This window comes from Branchiostoma lanceolatum, chromosome 16 (assembly GCF_035083965.1).
Source record: "Branchiostoma lanceolatum isolate klBraLanc5 chromosome 16, klBraLanc5.hap2, whole genome shotgun sequence".
Taxonomy (NCBI): Eukaryota; Metazoa; Chordata; class Leptocardii; order Amphioxiformes; family Branchiostomatidae; genus Branchiostoma; species Branchiostoma lanceolatum.
This window is the reverse complement of record NC_089737.1, coordinates 4,039,404-4,061,703: the sequence shown is the minus strand read 5'-3', so window position 1 is coordinate 4,061,703 and position 22,300 is coordinate 4,039,404. Positions and strand designations below refer to the sequence as shown.

At 42.4% G+C, this 22,300-nt stretch overlaps 2 protein-coding genes across 4 annotated transcripts in view; both read left to right on the top strand.

Moving 5' to 3' along the window:
- LOC136422025 (matrix metalloproteinase-20-like) overlaps positions 1-22,300 on the top strand; it is a 52,185-nt gene that overhangs the window by 1,358 nt on the left and 28,527 nt on the right. Inside the window, exon 2 of one of the 2 annotated variants that reach the window (XM_066409640.1) lies at positions 4,513-4,604. In XM_066409640.1, coding sequence (XP_066265737.1) covers positions 4,521-4,604 — 84 coding nt within the window. In that variant the 5' untranslated portion in view covers positions 4,513-4,520. Of the gene's footprint in view, positions 1-4,509; positions 4,605-22,300 lie in introns of both variants that reach the window. The other variant, XM_066409641.1, reaches the window with a different exon arrangement.
- On the top strand, positions 12,630-16,212 carry LOC136421876 (uncharacterized). 2 transcript variants are annotated; one of them, XM_066409444.1, is made up of 5 exons: positions 12,630-12,817; positions 13,567-13,788; positions 14,560-14,603; positions 14,905-14,997; positions 15,131-16,212. In XM_066409444.1, exons 2-5 carry the CDS (start codon positions 13,569-13,571, stop codon positions 15,173-15,175), a joined length of 402 nt encoding a protein of 133 aa, XP_066265541.1. In that variant the 5' UTR covers positions 12,630-12,817; positions 13,567-13,568; the 3' UTR covers positions 15,176-16,212. The 2 variants fall into 2 exon arrangements, with proteins under 2 accessions (XP_066265541.1, XP_066265540.1); XM_066409443.1 differs by having other exon boundaries at positions 12,631-12,817; positions 13,564-13,788.

Sequence of the window (22,300 nt, the reverse complement as noted above, 5' to 3'; positions counted from 1 at the left end):
AACTATTGATGGGTACGGATTGACAACAAGATAAGAGTGGTAGACAGAGCCAGAAAAAGTGATATTCACCAAATGTTACATTATATTCTGTTCTTCAAGTAAAAGCTGACCGTTCAGTTTACTGCCATTGACCTTGAAATGAAAAAAAGAACGACTGGGTGTTGTGCTCGTACCCTGGATGTTGTCAGGTGGCGCTAAGGTAAGATGTACGCACTTGACAGACGACGCCGTCGTCACTGAACCTTCTTCTCGTTTCCGACGTGTCCCGAACGCTCGCCGACCGTTTAGAGGAGCGAGCCAAAACAAAGGAAATATTCAAGCACTTCTGTCCGCTCCGTCTTCGGAGGGGTCTTGACCCCTGCATTTAAAGGTCAGCCCGAGTTTATGAAAGGCAGACCACCTAAAAGATCGTTAACACATGATCGGATTGGCGAAGAGAGGCTATGCAGTAGCGCAGTCTAGTCTCTACCAGACTAACTACGCTCGCTGTAGGGAGAATGATTTTGCTACTAAAGCGTTTCTTTGGCTAGCCTCCATAGCAGGCTCTAACCGGCCTTTTTGGGGGGCTAAATGATACGCTTTTTGCAGCCAGCCCGTAACCATCAGCCACCCTGTAAGCGGCAAGATAGTTAGAGGGTGGCTGATGGTTGGGCTGGCTGCAAAAAGTGTATTGTTTAGCCCCTCAAAAGGCCGGTTTAGAGCCTGCTATGGAGGCTATTCTTTGGCCATGCACAGGGTAAATGTTAACCTTCCCGTGGATTGACTCTCTTGACCAATTATTTCCCTTTTTAGCGAATTCTACGATCCATACCCTTGACTAAATACGCTAGCTGCCGGGAGAATAATTTTGCTACGAGAGTTTGGCGGTTTCTTTGGCCAGGCGCAAGGGATGTTAACCTTTCCGTGGACTGACTCTCCCGGCTTACCCCCCCCCCCCCCCTGCCCAAAATCTACGGTCCCTACCCCCGTAGAAAGGCCTGATGGAGGCTATACGTTGTCCCGGTTGGTCCACCGAACACACTTGCCCGCAGGACAGCATTCTGAACTCTTGTGTTTCTCCAGATGTTTTCAAATGCCTGCAACAAGAGAGGGCATCTACGAGGTTGAAATGTTGGTTTGGCAACGGTTCAAAATGTCGCTCAAAAAAATCCAGCCGATAACCCGTCTTTCCGCATCCGAGGCCTTGCCTGTGCTTTCTCTCTCACAGTCTATGGTTCAACCTCAAATCCGGGTCGACAGTCGTTTTATTTACCGTTAAATCGACAGCTATGTGATGTCGAAAGATCGCGACATATTATCTTTTCTCCAGAATACTGGCTGGTCTTATTTGATGCGAATTACAGTTCATTACTTCCAAAAAACACATGGCGATGTCCCTAGAGGGTCTATGCCAAACGCCGTGGTCTGAATAGAGTATCATATAAATCTTTTAACACCCTGTGTCTTTTTAAGACAGAGTCATGATAAGACTGTGTAAGACATAAAAACAGACAATTTCCCGCCAGATGGCAGTACAAATACCTCACTGAGACAATAACTTCCTCACATAAATGTCACATATCTGGTAATTGGGCAATTGGGTGAAAAGATTAAAGTCGCTTAATTCTACTGCCTGGAGTCAATTTCCCGCCAATTTTTGTGAGAGGAAAGCTTGTGGCTTTCCCGCCCTTTTTTTCTCTCAGATTCTGAGTGAGGAATGTTTGTGTAGCCTCAGATTCGTGTTTCTAGGTCGAATATTCAGATATTGACCCACTTTTACGAGTGCTTTGTCAGCTGCTGTCGGTCTGTGATGTTGTACTGTCGTCTGATCGTGACGTCATTCCCGCCAAAAAAGACTGTCTTCCTCTATCGTCTGCGCCGCGTCTCACTGACGAAACCCTACGTCTAGATGAAAATACAGGTTTTTCACAGGCAAAACGTAAACACAATAGTAGACTGCCACGGGCAAAATTGCACACATGATCACAAAAGAAATGTTTTGTACAGACTAAACTTCCAGACTTATTTCAGATGTCTGCAGACGATAAAATAAATGAAAATAATCATAGGTTTCATTCTAGATTGCCTGTAATCAAGGAGGTTGCTCTAATCTTATAATGGAGGGAGGGTATCTTTGAATGATAGCTCTGTAACATTAACATCTGAAAAATAAGTCAGGCGTGTTGGGTCGATAAGGGTTGTAATACATACCGCCCTGTAATGATTAAGTTTACGGAAAGCAAGGGGCTTTTTACACTCAAAGAAAGCGAGGCTGAGATTTATACACAATGGTCTCCCAAAGCCAGCGGGTAAGCGATTTTAAGAGCAACTGTTTTGAATCCAAGTTGGTGGTTTATGGAAAGGATTAAGTCTTGCACGAACTATCTTCTTTTTAACTAGCTGGATGGGTGTCGTAGTATCATCCGTCAAAGCCTAGGGCTTGTCTATTGCTTAGTCTGACAAGACATCTTCACCATTCGGTTTATCTGAGTCGTCTTTGGACTACAGAAACTATTCCAATGGCGGTTGTGAAAAGATAGACCAAAGGCTGAAAAGTCAACAAAAGTTTTCTTCACTTCCTTGGCGACACTAGCATACTATAGGCTCTACCAGACTCCACGGGTCGCTGGGAAAATAGTAGAAATTGGCCAAATAGAGTCAATTGTATGAAAGGAGTCGTCTACGGAGAGAGGGTCCAAAACTGCGGCTGTGAATGTTACCCTCCATGGCCAAAGTCCCCCGGCAAATGTTCTCCCTATAGCCGGCGCGGTTGGTCTAGTAGAGACATACATAATTGTCCAGGTGCGAGAAAAATGAGAGGGGGTAAAGTTAACACTGTGACAAAGGAGACATACACCTACGCTGTTTGAGAAGTCTGGTGGTTTGTTACATATTGCTCTAGGTGTGGTCCTCCTTGCTGTCATTCCCCTTTGTCTATGTATACAAGACGTGCTACATAGTGTTGTTATGAAAAAGGATTTTGTCTTCATATCCTCTGGAATCCATGTTCTAACAAGAATTCTTGATCCGTTAATCGGGGAAAGAAATCTTGCCCTGCAATGACATTTAAAGCTGGATTGGAAGCTTTGTACTTGCCACATACCTGTTAGTCATTACCTGAGCCGCAAAATCCCAATAATTTTCGCGTCCAGACAACTTCACTTCATTCTTACAGGCCTTTACACAAGGTAATTTGTCAGGCAAATACACACAGTATAAACCGGTTGTCTTCAGAAGTGCCGAAGGGATTTATAGATCTTAAAGACGCCCAGCAAGCCTCCTTGAAGCAAACACGGTCTATTTGTCGTGCTGAGAAGGAAACAAAGGAATTTCTCCAACAGCTGTCCAATCAAACGCGCGTTGACCCTCAAGGTCAAAGGTATAGGCCCTGGGAACGAGACTATCAGACGATAATTACCTCAGCGCGTTGTGGAAGATTCCAAGCTGTTGCCTTGGTAATAGGAGGTGGGGGAGGGGTGTGTGAAAGGAATTACTTACCCCGAGGAAGGAATGATATCTGTGTTGCGTGTTCTTTTTATCTGAATCTTGAAACAATGGCCTGATAAATCTCAAAACTATCTATGTGTGAGAAGACATAAGCAAGGCCTGTATTCCTGTGGAAACTTTGACTTGAGTAACTTGTTCTTGTTGAGTGCACTTACAGGCTGGTCGTGATACCCAGAGTTTCTTTCTTGACTAACCAACCAACCAACAAACTAACCAACTAACTAACAAGCCACTAAATCTGAAAACGATCGATTATTTAATTAATTATCAAACTTCCCTAGCTAGAATCATCAGTTGCATCATTAATCTTAAAACAAGTCTGCGGCAACAACTTTGGGCCCTGGCCAAAAATCAACATTTGCATATTAATATTCCTGCTAGTCTCCAATTACACCGTCTTCCGCCATCTAGGCCAACCTTGCAGACTAAACCAGGGCCAGCGGGAACAAATTTGCACACACACGACAACACAAAAAATATCCCTTATTACTTATGTAAATTCAGTCCCAATTTGCATAATTTGCAATTCATTGTGTACATCTCCGTCCAACCTACCTGCATTACCAAATGACATGAAAATCTGTTGTTCCTTTCTTCAGTTATTCTCCTTAGAAGATTATTACAAATACGCCATTGCAGTTCCAGTGACACATACCAGGGGGCCCAAAATCGACCTTGATCTGTCTACTCCCAACACCTACCCACATATCAAATACCATTACAATCCATCTACACGTTCTTCAGTTATGCTGACTTTAAGCATACGGTGACACAAACATACACACACGCAATCACACACGCAAACGCACGCAAAACAATATCCCCATGAAGAAGTATTTTTTCATGGAGATAACAAACAGCTCGAAAACAATATATCTCCGGAAAAACGGAATGATGATAACCAGTCCCTCTTGACAATTTGCTCAAATGGCGTATTTCATGACAAGGTCAACGAGTTATTCATTCCTTCAATCAACCACTGAGTCTATCAACCCCACCTGACCGACATTCTTGTTTCCCCAGCAGTCGGCGCCATGCTGAGCTTCAGCGCCTGTCTGATCCTGACCTGTTACGGAGCGTCACTCAAGAGACGGGAGCAGGACGTTGGATTGGCAGTGGTATGGGCATTTTCATTATTACCGTATAAGTAGAAAATGGAGGTATAGTTTTCACTCTGTGTGCGTGTGTGCGTGCGTGTCCGGTGGAATAACGTAAAATGCTTTGAATGGATTGAAATGATACTTGGTATGAAGTTAGGTGTTGTGGACCCGGTTTTCAAGCCTGGTGACCGACCTTGGTACTGCAGGAAGACTTCCGGTTTTCGTATCTTTTGCCATGGACAGACCTCATGCATATGTGACGTCAGCAACAGGTCAAAGGTTGTTGGAAGTCTATATCGACCCCCGTCCCTGTTAAAGGGTGTTAGTAGAATAGAGTGACCATCAAAAGGATGTGAGTGCAACCTCCATTGTTCGCCATGTCGATGTCTGTGTCGCCCCCGGTCTCGGTTAAGAGGATGTTAGAATTGTTAGTGCAGCGACCATCAAAAGGGTGCAATGTTTATTTCAGCGAGTCGTAACGTTACACAAGGGAACACAGCGTCTTTGTGTTCTTTGACAACTATTTAAGACCTTTACTAAGAGCTTCATGCACTTCAATTGGTGTTTTGTTGTGTCTGAAGATCTGTTGATGCCTATGCAAATGGGCCCAGGACTTCTCTTGTCACAATTTTAAGTAATTCTAGTGTTTCCGAGGCTCTTGTTTTCTATCCCCCTTCTGAGAAAGACCCAGTGGTTTGTGGTCAGGTCTGTGTAAATGGTACGGAGGCAGTTCTTGGCTGTCAGGTCCTGGCAGTCGACTTAAGCGTTATTTCTCCGGTTTCATCTCTGATATCATTGTCGGATTTCTTATCTAAATCCCGTGTAATTGGGCGAGGGTGGGGCGCTGCGGGGAGTCGCTAATAAGCAATAGCAGGTCATACGTTGGGCTTTAGTAGGCTGGGAGGGGGGCATAAACGTCCTGAAAAGGCGGGCATTGGAAGCTTGTATTTCAGGTTTTCATTTCAAAACAAAAGTCAGGCATGTGGTGTTTAAGCGTTCACCTGTTACTGTCTGTTCTGAAAGTACCTAAACACAGTCGCTAAACCAACGATGAATACATCTTTATGGTAAAGAAGGGAGTTCAATCTATTTTTTCAGTAGTATTTTTTCAGTGCTTTTTTTTTTCAGATCAGTTTGTTTATGTTTTATCACAATCTGTATCTCTTTGCTGAAGTTTTACATTTTTGCTTCCTTTGCATTTTTTTTTCTTTATTTCCACGACTCTACCATCCTTAGCCCACTCCTTAGCTCAAGTGATGATTTGAAAGGTTGCGTTTAACCCTGTGGCACTCAACACCATTGGAGTTAATGTGCTTTTCATTAAGTTGATTCGATGACATGTTAGTAGGGGTGAAAGGTGGGATAATCAGTGTCAGAAAAATAACAAATGTTTCAAATTACGACAGTAACTAGTGAACGTCTGTCCAGTCCACACAAATAAACAGTGTAAATCTCAGTCTCTCCCCAGTATTACGAGTTGCCCTATGTGTATAGGGACTGTTCTTACAACTAGTACACACGTCAATGTACAGCAAAGAGGGAAGGGGGGCACGTGCATGAATAGTAGAGTCCGGCCGTCGCTCTGGTAAAAGATTTGAATGGGTTAAGCCCCCCCTCTCACTGGACCCACGGCACGCTGGCGGCGTCGCTGTGGCTGATCGAATTGACAAAGCACTCAACTAATTTCATCGACAAAGAACGGATCTTTTGTGTGTTTTGTTGTTGTTTTGGTCATACTTGTACGTTTTAAATAATGTTTTTATTATAAAGTCAGGGGTAACACAAATCCAGTTTAGGACACATCGACGCCGTGCCGCTGGTCCAGTGAGAGGGGGGCTTTAGGGCCGTTTAAAAAGGTGCTGAGGTCAAGGTCAATTAGCAAATAATTGGTAGTTATTTTATCACTTGCAGGCCCGAAAAATGCAAAACACACATCTGATAAATAGATGGCTTAATTTGGCTATGGACGCATGTTTAGATCGACGTTTTATGCTCTGTTTGCGTGCGGGAGCGAGAGATTGTATCTGTATCGGTCCGTGGTAGCTCGCTCAAGGCCAATTAAGGATTTTCATTAAGGGGTTAGGGTTCTTTAAAATGGCGCTGAGGCCAAGGACAATCAACAGATAATTGGTAGCTCTAGCTTCTTTAACGCAAGTAAGTCCACAAATTTAAAACTATACAGATATTTTGTATTGAATTCTCCTGGATACGAAATATCTAATATGTATTCAGTAATATCCTCATGATGTCAATACCCTCGATAGTATCTTACATTTCCTCGCAAGCTTACTTCGAAAAGCACTACACAACAACCGTAGACGACTTTAGGTTATCAGGACACATTCTGTTTGAACTACGTGTAATATGGCTGCCTGGTAGGCTCTTTTGCAGACTTCTTCGAGCGCCGGCGTTGATGTTTTTGGGAGCACTGATTCGCGATTTTCTACATGGGATAAGGTTCTCCTGTGCCGTTGGAGACAGTTTCGCCACGCCTCAATTCCGAAACTGTCTCCGTCGGCATTAGAAAACCTCATCTCATATCAAAACTCGCGAATAAGCGCTCCCCCAGAATTAACGCAGGCGCTCCAAGAAGTCTGTGAAGGAGGCTAGCTCCCTGGCTCGTTCCCATGTTTACGTCCATGTCTCAACCCTGACCTGACCAGGTTCCACAGATGTGTTCCTTCGCAGCAGACGACATGTTGAAGGAACCCTGACCTTCCTGCAGGCCTTGGGATCGCCTTTTGTGCCTCCTGTTACCCGATTTGTTTTAGAAGAAAAGTGGGCTGTCAGGGCGAAGAAAAAGATGTTGAGTCGAAAAGCCCTTGTACAAATACGCCAGTGCTTGAGCATTTGTTTGGATTTCCAGACCCACGAAAACCAATTGACAAAATTTATAGCGTACATACCGCATTTACTATGAGAGATCGACAATATATACTCCATAGATCGTGAGTTACATGTACATGATGGTCTTGCCTTCCATGAAGGCCTTGACAACTTTATGAACCAACTTCAGTCACCCCCCCCCCACTAAAATGCGTCTCTCCTCATGAGAATAGCAAAAACAATAATCCGTCAATATATAGGGTTATAGGGTTCAAACTCTCTGTTTAAATCACAGTTTAAGGACGCTATATAAAGAGATCTAGGATCCAGACGTGTGTATTGATTTAGCACAGTGCGTACTTGAAAGTACAATACCGTTTGTGGTCCGTCTTTCATCAACCCTAACCCTCCTGTCGCATGGCTCCACCCGGCTGTGTAAGCATCCCAAGTCCTCGCAACAGCAACAATTCAAGTACATAAAACAGGCGCTTGTCAGAACTATTCATCATCACTGATTCAGACGCTGTTAATGCCTCTTAATGTACGACATTGGTGACCTTGAGGTGAAGGGGGAGGGGGGTGAACAGGGACTCGTACGTACGCAAAGTGGCGGTGAAAACATCCCAAGTCCCGACAACGGCAACAATTCAAGTACATAAAACAGGCGGTTGTCAGAACTACTCATCATCACTGATTCGTTTTTGTCTTTGGAACGCTGTTAACTTCTTAATGTACGACCCTGTTGACCTTGAGATGAAGGGGAGGGGGGCGATCATAGACTCCGGCGGTAAGTACGCAAAGTCGTGAAAGAGAATTTTGTAAGCATCCCAAGTCCGACAACGGTAACAATTCAAGTACATAAAACAGACGGTTGTCATTACTAGTCATCATCACTGATTATCTTTTGCCTTTGTTAGCCTCTAAAATGTACGACTCGTTGACCTTGAGGTGAAGGGGGAGGGGGGTGATCGGACAACGCAAAGTGGCCTGAAAAGGGAACTGTGTAGGCATCTCAAGACCCGGCAACTGCAACAATTCAAGTACATAAAATAAACGGTTGTCAGAACTATTCATCATCACTGATTCGCCTTTGTCTCCCAACGCTGTTAGCCTCTAGATGTACGACCTTGTTGACCTTGGGGTGAATGGGGGGGGGGGGCGATGAGGGACTCGTTCGTACGCAAAGTTGTGAAGGAGAATTGTGTAAGCATCAAAAGTCCTCGCAACGGCAATAATTCAAGTACATAAAACATGCGGTTGTCAGAACTAGCCATTATCACTGATTCGCTTTTGCCTTTGTTAGCCTCTAAAATGTACGACCTGTTGACCTTGAGGCGAAGGGGGGGGTGATCAGAGGCTCAAACGCAAAGTGGTAAAGGAGAATTGTGGAAGCATCCTAAGTCTTCGCAACGGCAACAATTCAAGAACATAAAACAGGCGGTTGTCAGAACTATTCATCAACACTGATTTGCCTTTGTCTTCGAACGCTGTTAGCCTCTTAATGTACGACCCTGTTGACCTTGAGGGGAAGGAGGAGTGGCGATCATAGACTCGTCAAGATCGTATAAGAACGTAAAGTGAAGGAGAATTGTATAAGCATCTCAAGACCTCGCAACAGCAACAATTCAAGTACATAAAACAGGCGCTTGTCAGAACTATTCATCATCACTGATTTCCTTTCGTCTTTAGGACGCCGTTGGCCTCTAAATGTACGACCTCGTTGACCTTGAGGCGAAGGGGGAGGGGGTGATCAGAGAGATCGTATGCAAAGACGTGACGGAGAGCAGCTGCTTTGTTCTTCATTTGACGGACTAGAGTGTTGTTTTCTGTACTTAAGATTGTATATGTTAAAGTTTAAAGTAGACGTCCGATTTATAGATGGCTTGATTTGGGATTGGAAGCTTGTTTTGAGGGACGTTTTATGCTCCGTTTGCGTGCGGGAGCGAGAGATTGTATCTGTATTCGTAATTACTCGTTTGCCGACTGGTCAGCGCGGCGGATCTATTGCTTTATCTTGTTTTTGCAGACGATAAACGGACCGTGATTGACCTTTCAGATGAAATGAAGTTGGAACAATTTTGAAATAAATTTATCCTACTCGAAATTGTGTCACACGGTGCAATGAGGGACGCCGGTGTCGCGTCAGAGACAATACGGTCAGCCGTCACCATGGTTACGCAGACGACAGTTTTCTCCGTTCCCACCATTTTGAACACCTGGTACTTAAATCCCTCCCCGTTTGATCTCTCTCATCTAGATTTTAAGTCCTTGTTGGTAAAATGTCTCACGCAATATCATTATAATCACATCCCGCCTTCAAAGAACGCCGTCTGCATTCTTGTTCCCGCCAAAATGTACCCAGACGACACCTGTTAATTCTGTCAGACGATTGTTTCCATTTGAGCGAGTTTTCACATGATCTTGAGAGCCTAGATCCAAACACACACACTCTATCATGTGTTATTGTTTTTTTTTTTAAAGCCACACTGAAAGAACATCCTACTTGACCGTAAACTCTACTTTACTATTAATGTAGTGGCTTCTTCGTCCTCTCTGCAAATCTCTAGTTGCAGAGAGGACAAAATAGACTCTTTCGAGTAAAGGTAAAATGCAACCAGTTATGGAGTACAGTATCTCCATAGAGTTATCACAGAAAGAGATGAAGGGCTTGCAAGAAGTCAAGCATAGCATTTTTTTTTTGTCATTCTGACCCCCAGGCACCTATGTGATTATAATTTACGTCTTGTTGCTTTGAAATATCACGTTCATGTCACATTTCTGTCAGTAATGTCTATGGAGCAGACAATTTCAGGTTGAGGGGCAAGGTCTTTTGACCTTGGGTGTCTAGCGGACAGATTTTGCTATTTTGTCTCAGTGTCGTCTGACCAGTCAGTATTAGAGTTCACTAATGAGATCAGTGACCTTTGACCGCCTATCATCATTCCTGTCCCTGTGTATGTCCTTCCTTCCATCTGTGTACACGATAAGTTGAGAATGCCTGGATGAATCGTCTTCATATTTGGTAGGTGGCTAGGTCTTTGTGAGACCTCGAAATGACTAGATTTTGGATCCCCAGTTCGAGTTCGAGTTCGATAATGAAATCAGTGACCTTTGACCATCTGTCATCATTCTCTGCAATATGTGACACAGCTTGGTCCAGAGAGGTAGTCTGCAGTTTGGATTGCCTACCCGACAAATCGCTTCACCATACCAGGTTTGTACTAAACAGTACAAGCTGCATATCCGGACAGATTCGTATGATCCATTCACACCGGGAAGGACCCCTACTCTTCGATAAGTGTGGTGGGTTCTTTAATGTGCTCTCCTCGAACGAGGGACCTCTATTTATCGTCCTATCCGAGGGACGTCCTTAACCGAATCTAGGTACTTATTTTCACCTGAGTGAAGTGGGGAAAGGCAACGTCAACGGCACAAAGAACCCGGGTTCGAACCCAACACCTCTAGGGTCTGGGCTAAACACCCTGTCACTGCGCCACCTCGACGCCACTAAGTTTTATACAAAAGTCATATATACATGTCAATGACCAGTGAACTATACTGGTCTTTACATAAATCTATCAGCCCTCAGTCCAACCAGCCACTAGCCTTTACCATTCAAAATGTACTGAAGGATATATGTTGAAGGATACATCAACCACCTGTTCCAGTACTGTAGTTCATAACATTGCTGTCTTGCCCTGAGCCGTCTTGATGATTCTACTTCTGAAAAAGTAGTTCTGATAGAAAGTGATTTGTTACGTAAATGACGAGTGAAGGTCGCGAATGGCGCCCCATGTTGCCATCGCTGGGGTCTGTGTGCCAAACTGTAACATTAGACGTGACGCCGATTTGAAATAGTCTCTTTGATTATATTTCACCATACCTAGTATGGTGGAATATATTGTTTTCTCTCATGTTTCTTCTTCTTCTTCTTCTTCTTCTTCTCCTCCTGTCAAATTTTCAAATCGATTCATCTCTGTCATTTTTTGACCAAATGACCTGAAATTTGGTACAGAGGTAATGTAGGCAAAAACCAATGTGCGTTCTTTTCCTTTTTTTGATATTGACCTTGAAAGTGATTTTATTGAGGTTTTTAGGCTATTTTTAGCATATCTTGGCCTCCTGCGCCCTGGTATTTCAACCGAATGACCTGAAATTTTCTGTATATGTGGCTTGAACAAATATTTCAAGGACTACATTCCCATTTTTGGCATACATATCTTCAAAACGATCTATTTTGGGCTTTTTTGACAATATTTGCCACTTCTGTCACTTTCAATACTAATAGGCGCGCGGCATGCGGACGCGTCCATTTTGATATTGTGGGGGAGTAAGTTGAATGTATCATTATTGATATAGGGTAAGAACAAGGTATATAGGAATGTATGCCTAAACAAATATGTCAAAGTACTTATAATATCATAAAATATAGATAAAAAGGATATAACGCCGGGTTCAACACCTTTTGCTGTCGAACTTGCATACACATCCCCCCGCTGCATGTCGGTTGGAAAGCTTCTGCGGAATTTTCCATCACTAGTACGCTAGCAGACGACACTCTGCGTCACGACCAACATTTTTCTATCGTCAGATAGCAGAAAGTACTAACGTTACCAGGTAAGAAGTGCTTTAATATCCCGAATTCCTTCCCTACATTGTTATCTTACGTATAGAGATGTTTGTGGTAATTGATAACGCTAAATATTTTGTGTCGCTTTCGTTTAGTAAACACATTTGAAAATGCCCGCTCTGTAATTTTCCATTCATGGGACCGCAGGCAAGTGCTTAGGACCAGCGTCGTAGTGTTTTCGGAATAAACTTACCGTTCTCCCTAATAAAAACAACCGCCACCCAGAAAATATTTACATTTCTAGTAAGTAATAGTTACTTGACATTTAATTGATGAATATATTGATAAATTTGTAGTCACGTTTTTATATGATATGTGCGTATTACATTTTGTTGTTTTCATAACCTGCACGTTCGCCCGCTGCAGACGACGGAATTTTCCATTCAAGTGACAAGTGACCGCAGGCAAGTGCTACACCATCGTTTTTGGAATAAATCCCCAATTTCCGTTAGAAACGACCAAAGACACTTTTGGGCCTTACCCTGGATTTTTTTCATACATTTTTAGTAAATAATGGTTACCTTTCATTTTATAAATAGATAAATAAAATGTATTTCTTTTCGTGGTCACATTTCGTATGTTACGTTTTGCTGTGTTCAAATTGAGCAAAATTGGAATGGAACCACTCATATTTTCGTTTGTCGGACTTTGTACGGTGGAGTAGAGTAGACTAAGAGTAGAGTCTTCGGCCAACTACGCTCTCCTCTATAAACTAACTCAAGAACCAACGGTTCAGTAACATTTACTTCGTAGAGATAGCGGACAATTTTATCAGGTAAGAAATTATGTGCTCGGCACTCTGTTGTGTTAATACGTATACAAATACCTATTGGATCATACATAATTAGCCCTTGAGTGCAAATATGGACTGGATAACGGATTAATGACTTAATTATGTACTATGATGTATTCATGTATTTATTTATCTAATTATTTATTCAACTATTTATTTTGATGTATTTTCCATGATTGTATTGATATCGGTTACGTTAACTTTACGTTAAGTTTATTTTTGTACCGTGACTCCTGCCCCTCCGTTTCACTTCGACCTTGTCGAAAAGCGGCAATATTATGGCCGAACAAGCATTCGAAGTAAAATAAAGGCTTTGACTTGACTTGACTTGACTATCGTAGTTATAGCAGACATTTTATTTCGTAACATGCAAGACTTTAGTAGCTATGAAATCGGTCTTCCGTTACAAACGACTAGCTTAAGATAGAGGTTTCTGTATCATTTCGGTTTCATGATGGTTATAAACTGGAGATTTATTTTGTTTTCATGGTGACGTCTTTCTGTGTTCCTCAGATTTTTTGGGGAGGGGGGCTACTTTGGCAAACTGCCACACAAGCCACTACATTTTCAAGGACATAGGGAATGTCATTATTGTGGATACATGTACTTTGTGATGTTTAGTATGCAAGGAGCTTAGTTGGAAACTAGAATTTTCGGAGAGGTTCTAAACTTTTACCATGTGTATGCAATCTTTCAGAATGTACATTCTGGTACTTTCATTTTTTTAGCAGAAATGCCAAGACGCAAGAGTAAGAAACCAATGAAGAGGTTGAATGAGTGGAAGGCAAAGCAGCAAATTAAGGATCGGGTCGACAAGCATGAGTTACACATAAGAGGACAGAAACCGGCTGTTGAGCAGGTATTGGAGGTAAGAGGCGAGGATCTGGCCAACGAGCAGGAATTGGAGGTAAGAGGAGAGGATCTGGCCAACGAGCAGGTATTGGAGGTAAGAGGTGAGGAGCCAGTTGATGAGCAGCCATTAGAGGTAAGATTGGAGAACCCAGCTGGTAGGCAGGAATTAGAGGTAAGAGGGGAGGAGGGGGAGGAGCAGGAATTAGAGGTAACTGGGGAGTCGAAGGTTTGTGCCAGCGTCCCGGCCCTTGCCACCCGGCACATTTGGTGGTAGCAAGGGGGATGGGGAACGACTAAGGGTCCCGCTCTGGCTCTTGCCAAAATGACCTGGCAAGGGGGAGCCTGGTGAGTGCTCCATAACTGGGAGCCAGAGAATGATATTTGTGCCAGCATACCGGCCCTTGCCACCCGGTACATTTGGTGGTGGCAAGGTGGATGGGGAAGGACTAAGGGTCCTGCTCTGGCTCTTGCCAAAATGACCTGGCAAGGGGGAGCCTGGTAAGTGGAAGCCTGTGAATGGCATATTTGTACCAGCTTCCCACCTTCCCACCAGGCACATTCAGTGGGGGATGGGAACATTGGGAAGACCTGCTTAAGGGGGAGCTTGGTGGATGTTCCATGATTGGAAGCCTTGTAGATTAAGAACCATTCGTGTCAATACTTTATTGTTACTGCCAATTTGTCATTTGCAGTGTTTTTAGAGTGTTATAACAAATCTCAGGTCATTTGGCTTTATTTTCCTTACAATATGTGTAAGTGTTTTCATATTTCTGTCATTGTCATATTTCGTATCATTTTCCCATTGAAAAGCATTTTGAGAGATGTACAGTAATGTATACAAGAATGAATGAAGTGTCTCTGTTTCTTTTCAGATGATAAGGGGCAGTTGAAAGATTATGCTCGTGGCACACAACAGGTAGGGCCTGTTGTCTTCTGTCACTACACGTACATGTAGATGTAGAGACAGGTCTGGCATGGACATCGAAGAGAAGATTATCTCCAACCAAAGAGGTTTTATAAAACCTCCTTGCTCCAACACAACTAAATGTTAAGTAATGTTTTCTTCTGACAACAGACAATATGTACAGTTTGCAAATGAATGTAATTTCTTAATTACATTTTGCCCATACTATAAGTATGGTCAAAATATATTGTTGATGAATGTTTCTACTCTGCATTGTGATGCTAAATCTTGCGCTCCTGTTTGTGTTCTCTAGATGGGACCTCCTGTAGAGAAGCAGAACCTGGTCCGCGATAAACCACATTTGGAGGAAGTAGACAAATCTGGCCCCAGCCATCCACACGAGATTGTAAGTAATTCTGGAATCATGCATGTTTATTTGGACACATGAACAGATTCCATATCTGTCTATAGTTTTTTTAATCAGTGTTTCAGCTCTGTATTGAAATGCTAAATCTCACTCTTCTGTTTCTATCCTCCAGACCCCACCAGAGAGGAGAAGCAGATCATGGTCCAAGTCAAGTTAAAGTTTATTGCACAACAATTGTAACAGGTACAATGTAAGGCAAAATACTGCTGGCTACTTGTTCTAATCTAGTACAAACTGCAGCAAGGTTCCAGGCTATACAATGTTGTTAATGGTAGATAGTATCAGCTGGCTACTTACATTGTATACTGATTCTCCATATGAAAGTCTGCTTTTATTTTTGAATATGTTTCAAGTTTCTTAAAGATTCTTATTGTTTGCCGCTTGACAGAAAATCGCCTTAAAGGCGCTCCTTGAATATGTTTCTGAAATATTTTGCATTGACTGTTCGGTATCCATGAGAAACTGCCTGTGGAAGAAGCAGGCAGACCCTGCCAGCCAGAAAAGGATATACTACTAATAGATTGCAGCCAATTCCGAAAACATGTATATTTTGACATGAATGTAGATTTTCTGCAATGTAATCTTCATGTAATATAATTTTGTGGTTTGACATGGAAATGATTCAACTCGCAGTATTCGTATCTACATAGAGGAAATAATAAGAGAATGGGAGAAGACAAGTGTTAAGTTTCAATTTTGTGCTTAAGTAAAACTCTCAAGATTCAAAGTGTTATGTTTGCATTTTTGCTCTTAAGTACAAAAATGGTAAGATTGTGAGTGAATGTGTATGTGTGTGTGTGGAGAGAACCGGTCTGATCTACATACCGTCACGGCGTGTGCTATCTAACCAGCCATCACCAGTTTTCTCTCGAATAGAAAGCTAGGGACTTGATTATGCTGAATTGCAAAGAAAGACCTGTGAGTATCTATCAGAGGCATTTCCATACCAAATTTCTGGTCATTTGGTTTAAATATCATGGTAGCGAAGCCACAAATGTGCATTTTGATTATCAAAAAAGGCCATCCTTGCATCTTGCATTTTCAAAAATTGAATTTTGGACTGGTAATCCATTTTTTTCGGTTGATGTGTCTATGGAATGGTTCATTATGTGTGTGATTGATCACATTTTGCATGGGGAAGGCGATGATGGGTGAAATATGTTGTATTTGCCCGCAAATGTTGCCTCTCTAGTTCTGTTTTGCCTTCCATAGCTCCTATTTTTTAGATTTATACGCAGTCCGTCTTGACATAAGGGGCAGTTGAATTTCCGATTATATACTTGTCAACCAAAATTAGGCTAGTGTTCCCTCAGGCTAAACATCTGATACATGTTATAGTCAATTTTATGATGAGACATGGTATAAAATTCACGCTGGGGCAGCAGGTGAAATCTCGCGGTGTAAGTCTCGCGTGACCTCGGGGTCCGGGACGTTGGCCTTGAGGGGGGGGGGGGTTCTATAGTCTTAACGTAGGAATATAGACATCAGACAACGTACATATGTTTACCATCCGTACTTAATTTGCTAGACTTGAATCTTCCTACATCCTAGCATCTATTTTTGGTCTAGATCCAAGTTGACGAAGACAAGAAAAATCAGGTTTTTAAATAACATGAACAACAAGTTAATTGAGGTACCCCGGCTGAAGTTCAAGTGCACCTGTTAAAGAAGTGGATGTGACAGGTCAGTGCTTTTATGTAGGCGATTGTTCCCGGGTAAGTTAAGGAGTTAATTGTGTCGTAGGCGGGCAAGGCTCGACAGATGATTTTCAATTTGATTTTCACTGTGAGATACCGGAGAAGTGTTATGTTGTACGTGAGTATGTGAACCCCCATGTATTGTATTACTTGTAACGTTACATGTACAGTTTGGTGGTATTGAAAGTCGCTTTCCATTAATTTTACATGCACTTATTCAAACGCGAACTTCAAACAATCCAGAAAGGGATACACTTCGTTTTAAAGAAGATTGTCACTTTGCATGAAAGTTATGCAAAATCGTCACTTTTTTTCTACTTTCAGATTTTGCTATTTGCACTGGTCACTTATTCTCGCCTTATACAGAAAGGAGGACCATAAAATGCCCTCAAAACAAACAAGCCAACGTGAACGAATGTGTAGGTGTACTAAAAACAAATGTATATTGTACGTTACCAGTGCTTTATTTTCCTTAGAATCGAAAGCTGTTTCATACGAGTAGCAACAGAAGGAAAGTGTTGAACTTAAAGTCCCTGGCTTGTCTCGCCTTACCCCTAGTTCTACCCTCGACAAATCTGTAGCTAAGTGCCTTATTTTGAGAGTGAGTGCAGGAATCTTGGCACTGCGACAAGACAAATCGGTTTGTGAACAGGTCCCAGATTGCCGCAGCGGGACTCTTTTTACTGCTCTGTGGGGGACATATCACTCCGCAAGGGGGACGTTTTCATCAACCGGGAATAGAAAGTCAAGCGTTTTCCCAGTTTGAAAGGGATAGTTGTTTGAACAGTAACAATCTGTGTAATGTGTATAAGGTTCAAATATGTACTATGTAACTGATACATGGAATGAAACTAGAGAACACTTAGCGAGATGGTCAATGCATAGAGGGGAAAGAAATATACGTATCAGTACATTATAATATTGGTATTTCTATCAGTTGATAATAGATATCGAAGAAAAAGTCTTCAATTGGGTTAGATTATGGACATTTGACGTTTGATATGTAAAGGATACGTACTTACGTATGGTTCATTCTGAAGATGAAAGATTCTTTGATAGATAAAATCACACGATGTATTTCCCAAGTCTCTACCAGACTAACCGCGCCGGCTATAGGGAGAACATTAGCCGGGGGACTTTGGCCATAGATGGTTTCATTCGCATATTTGACCCTCTCTCTGTAGCCGACTCTCTTCAGACATTTGACTCTATTTGGTCAATTTCTACTATTTCCCAGCGACCCGCGGAGGCTGGTAGAGCCTAGTATTTCCCACAATTGTAAAGTTTACATGTAATGTTTTGCTCTCTGTGAACTTGGCACACGTGCCTTTAGTGTTTGCGTGGCTATTTCACACTTTAATCTCTTAATTAGGGGCTGTTTAGGGTTCCTAGATTTCCAAGGTCACCGAGGTGTAATACGTGAGGTTAGCTTAGTCCAGCTGTGCTCGGTCATTACCAATGAAAACATATAAACTAACTTGATACACACAAAAAGGACAATCTCCATAACTGATCCAAGATGGCCGCCATGGGGTGCGTGCTAATAAGGCCAGGTTGACTTGACCTTGCTTGACCTTGGCGACTCATTTTACGACTACCATGAAATTGACCGATTTACTCGGGATTCCACTCTATCTCAGGGATATTGTTTTTCATACTTTCTATAGCTGTATTGTTTCTCAGTTTTGCCAGCTGTTACTTCAAGCTGAAACCATTATATGGTCTAGATTAGATGTGAGAAATTGACGACATTGTTAAACCTAAACCTCCATCTAAAAATGTCTTCATCATAGTGAAATGCGTCTGCAAGTTTGTGATTTATGCTAAATGTCAAATTGCCACGTAGACCCAAAGAATCGTTATGTCACCCTCCCCCGTCTTCGAATCAGTCGACCTCGACACACTCATGACCTTCAACTTGACTATCGTGTGTAGGCGATAAAAAGGACACCCAAATTTGACCTTCATTTATTTGAAAACATATAGCATGAGGTTGTATACGATTGAATGTGGTCTGTTACAACCTTTCACTCGAATAGCCTGAAGTCAACATCCCCCACAAAATCATTCATGACAGACCAAATACCAAAGGTCAAAAAACAAAATGGCGGCGACAGAATGATCGAAATGTTCGGATGATACTTCTATGAACCGAAACCAAGTGCTGTAGGATGTCCTTCATCGTAAGCTGATAATGAACTAAGTTACCACAGCAAATACTGTCAATGCAGAAATAATACCGTAAATGCCTTTAAGTTCGCGTTGTTTTTATTTCGCGGTAGGAGAAAATTGAGCGTTCGTCGTGGTTTTAAATTTGCTTTTGTACAAAAGTAGCGCCACAGTCATAGGTGGGCAAAAATTTTCGCGCTGTGGATTACACCACGAAAACCGCGAACATAAATCCACCGCGAACATTTCTGCATTTACAGTAGTCGGATTTGATTTCGTGGTAGGGAGAAAATGGAGTGTTCGAGGTGATTTTCAGTTCGCGTTTGAAACAAATTATAGTAGCGCTATAGTCACACCATGGAACGGCTTTTTCGCGGTGGTTTTAAGTTCGCGGTAAAGAGTTCACCGCAAAAACCGCGAACATAAGACCACCGCGAACATTTCTGCATTGACAGTTCTCAATCGCGTTTCTTTATTCAACCGTGCCTAATTACTAGTAGCTGTCCATCATCACGTAATGTATACGATATCAGGACACAGCTAAGGTTTCACAGACTCTTCCTCCCCCGTCTTTGTAATGTTATGGTGGTTGAATCTCGTGGACTTTCTTGTCAATCAAAGCCCTTCGCTTTTACCACCTGTAGTGCTTTCTTTAAGTCAATGTTATGAGATTCTTAGAAGTTGAAGGTCAACAAATTACGGTATAATCGAAGTGTCTACACTAATGATTATTGTTGGCACTGTGTGGGTACCGGTGTTAATATTGATATCAAGGTTGAGTATGTATATGTATCTATTTTTTGTTTGTTTGTATTGCATACCCGGTAAACCACCTCAAGACGTAACACACTAGGGTTGTACTGAACAGTGCAGTACAAGCTGCATATCCGGACAGATTTATATGATCCACACACACCGGGAAGGACCCCCTACTCTTTTCGATAAGTGTGTTGGGTTCTTTAACGTGCTTTAGTTGTGGCTCTCCACAAACACGGGACCTCCATTTAACGTCCTATCCGAGGGACGCCCCTTACCGAAGCTAGGTACTCATCTTCCCCTGAGTGAAGTGAGGAAAGTCGTGTAAAGTGCCTTTCCCAAAGGCACAACGTCAACGGGACACATCAGGGAACCCCAGATTCGAACTCAGTACCTCTGGGTTCTGGGGCCTACACTGTGCCACCGCGACGCCATATTGGACTATACTGCGTCAAAGATTGGGAAAACCACAGCGTTTCCACCAACAAACAAATTGTCTAATTTCCGTTCCCTGTCCGGGGTCCAAGTTAGAAAACATGGAAATGATTTTGCTATCTCACGGTTTAATGACTGACACATGTTACCTTAACGCCATACAGTGATGCGTGTATACCTGGCATCAATCCCAGAGGACACATGAAAACTATTACGCTATCCAAACCGAGAAAAGTAATGGACTTCAGTATAATGGGACCTGGCGTTTTGGGGTAATCACGTCGTTTTTCTCACGTTTAATCAATCCATGCCTCTGACCCATATTTGCACTTTGTTCCGTTGAGTTCATCTTTTCCCTTGTTACGTTTGTCCCCTCCTCCCTTCTATCTTATCCAGTCATGAGTTGTCTTTACCGATCCTTTTTCCTTTCCTTCTTTCCTTCCTTCAATTTCTCTACCTTTCATACGTTCTTTTTTTCTTTTTTTCTTTTTTCTTGCCTTCGGTCTGTCTTACTTTCTTCTCATCTGTGTTTTTTCCTTCCTTCCTTCCTTCCTTCCTTCCTTCCTTCCTTCCTTCCTTCCTTCCTTCCTTCCTTCCTTCCTTCCTTCCTTCCTTCCTTCCTTCCTTCCTTCCTTCCTTCCTTCCTTCCTTCCTTCCTTCCTTCCTTCCTTCCTTCATGTCTGTTTTCTTTCTTTTCCCTGCCTTCGTTCTGTCTTACTATCTCTTCTGTGGTTCGTTTTCCGTTTCCTCCCTTCCTTCTGCCTTCGTCCCCGAGTTTCTACATTCATCCCTGTCTTCATTCTTTTCTTTCTTGTTTTTTCTTTCTTCCTTCTTTTCTTCCTTCTATTATTCTTTTTCCTTCCTTCTCTTTCCTCCTGTTCTTCCTTCCTTCCTTCTTTCTTTCTAATCGCCATTCCTTCTTTTCTGTTATCTTTCTTCCTTCTTTCCTCCCTTCTTCCTTTCTTATCTTACTAAAATGCCAATTCATTATCCATTTCCACGAGTATCTTTTGTTCCCATTGACACTCCTACCTCCTATATCCAAACACAAACCTCTCCCTCTCAAGCCTGCCAAGATTTACACTTAAACAAATTTACAGAGTTTTAGCACCCTTGACAGTTCACTGTCTGAAGCGGCATCCCTGCTGGCTTACTTCTCTCTGTTACACGTGAACTTGTTCGGGGTCACCACAACTCAAGCTTACAAGTAACAAACCTTTGTCCTCTCACATGTTTGCCGTCACACCCGACCAGAAATGATAGACACTTCACAATTGGTGCCGCCGGATTAGGTGATGGTGATCTAATACTGCACAGACAACGTCATGCCAGCAAGGCCAAGTGCGTTAGCAGGGGTGAACTTGATGGAGACAACAAGGGCGCGTTACAGTGATGAGAAAGCCGTGTTTCCCTAAGGCTACTTCAAGTAATTCTTATGGATGACGTCCGCGCGCGCATTGATTTTGGTCTGTTCCCAGAAAAAAAACACAAGAAATTCCGCTTCCTGTAACTATGACCAAAGAGTTCCTTTTTGATAATATGTTTCTGCAGGCCTGCAAAATCAATGGGATATGGAAAGAAACAGGACAGGACAACAACTGCTGTTCAACTTCAACTGATTTATTCAAATTATTGCTGTTTTCATGATGAATAAAAGAATTGTTAGTTGTTACACTGTGTTCTCTCATTCAATTTGTGTCCTAGCATGTGTCGTCGACTATCATATTTCAAATCTAGGCATCTTTTTTTTTTTCGGCCCTTGTTTTTTTTCGCGCTCTCGCATTAGATTTAGGGTCTCCAAAGGACGTCATCCATAAAAATTACTTGATGCAGCCTAATACAGAACATGGCGGCGGTGGCTTCTCCCGGTAGGGGACCTCCTGTCATCGCACCGTTCCCAGCTGAAACTCTCGGGGTTTTAGTGGTGTATGTCAACTTCATTAAGGTTGTGCTTTGAAGTAGTGGTGCTAAAAGAACAGAAGTTACAATCTGCTGAAAGTTGGAAAGTAGCTAGACAAAATTAAAATATCACGTTTAATGTTAGTGCATACTGATCAGTTTTCTTATGTCAAACATGTGGGAGGAGGCTAATCAACATAAGATATATTCATAGTTGTCCTTTGAAGTCGTGGTGCTAAAAGAACAGAAGTTACAATCTGGTAAAAATCGAAGCATGGCTAAACGCTTAAAGGGAAATATCACGTTAAACGTTAGTATATACTAAT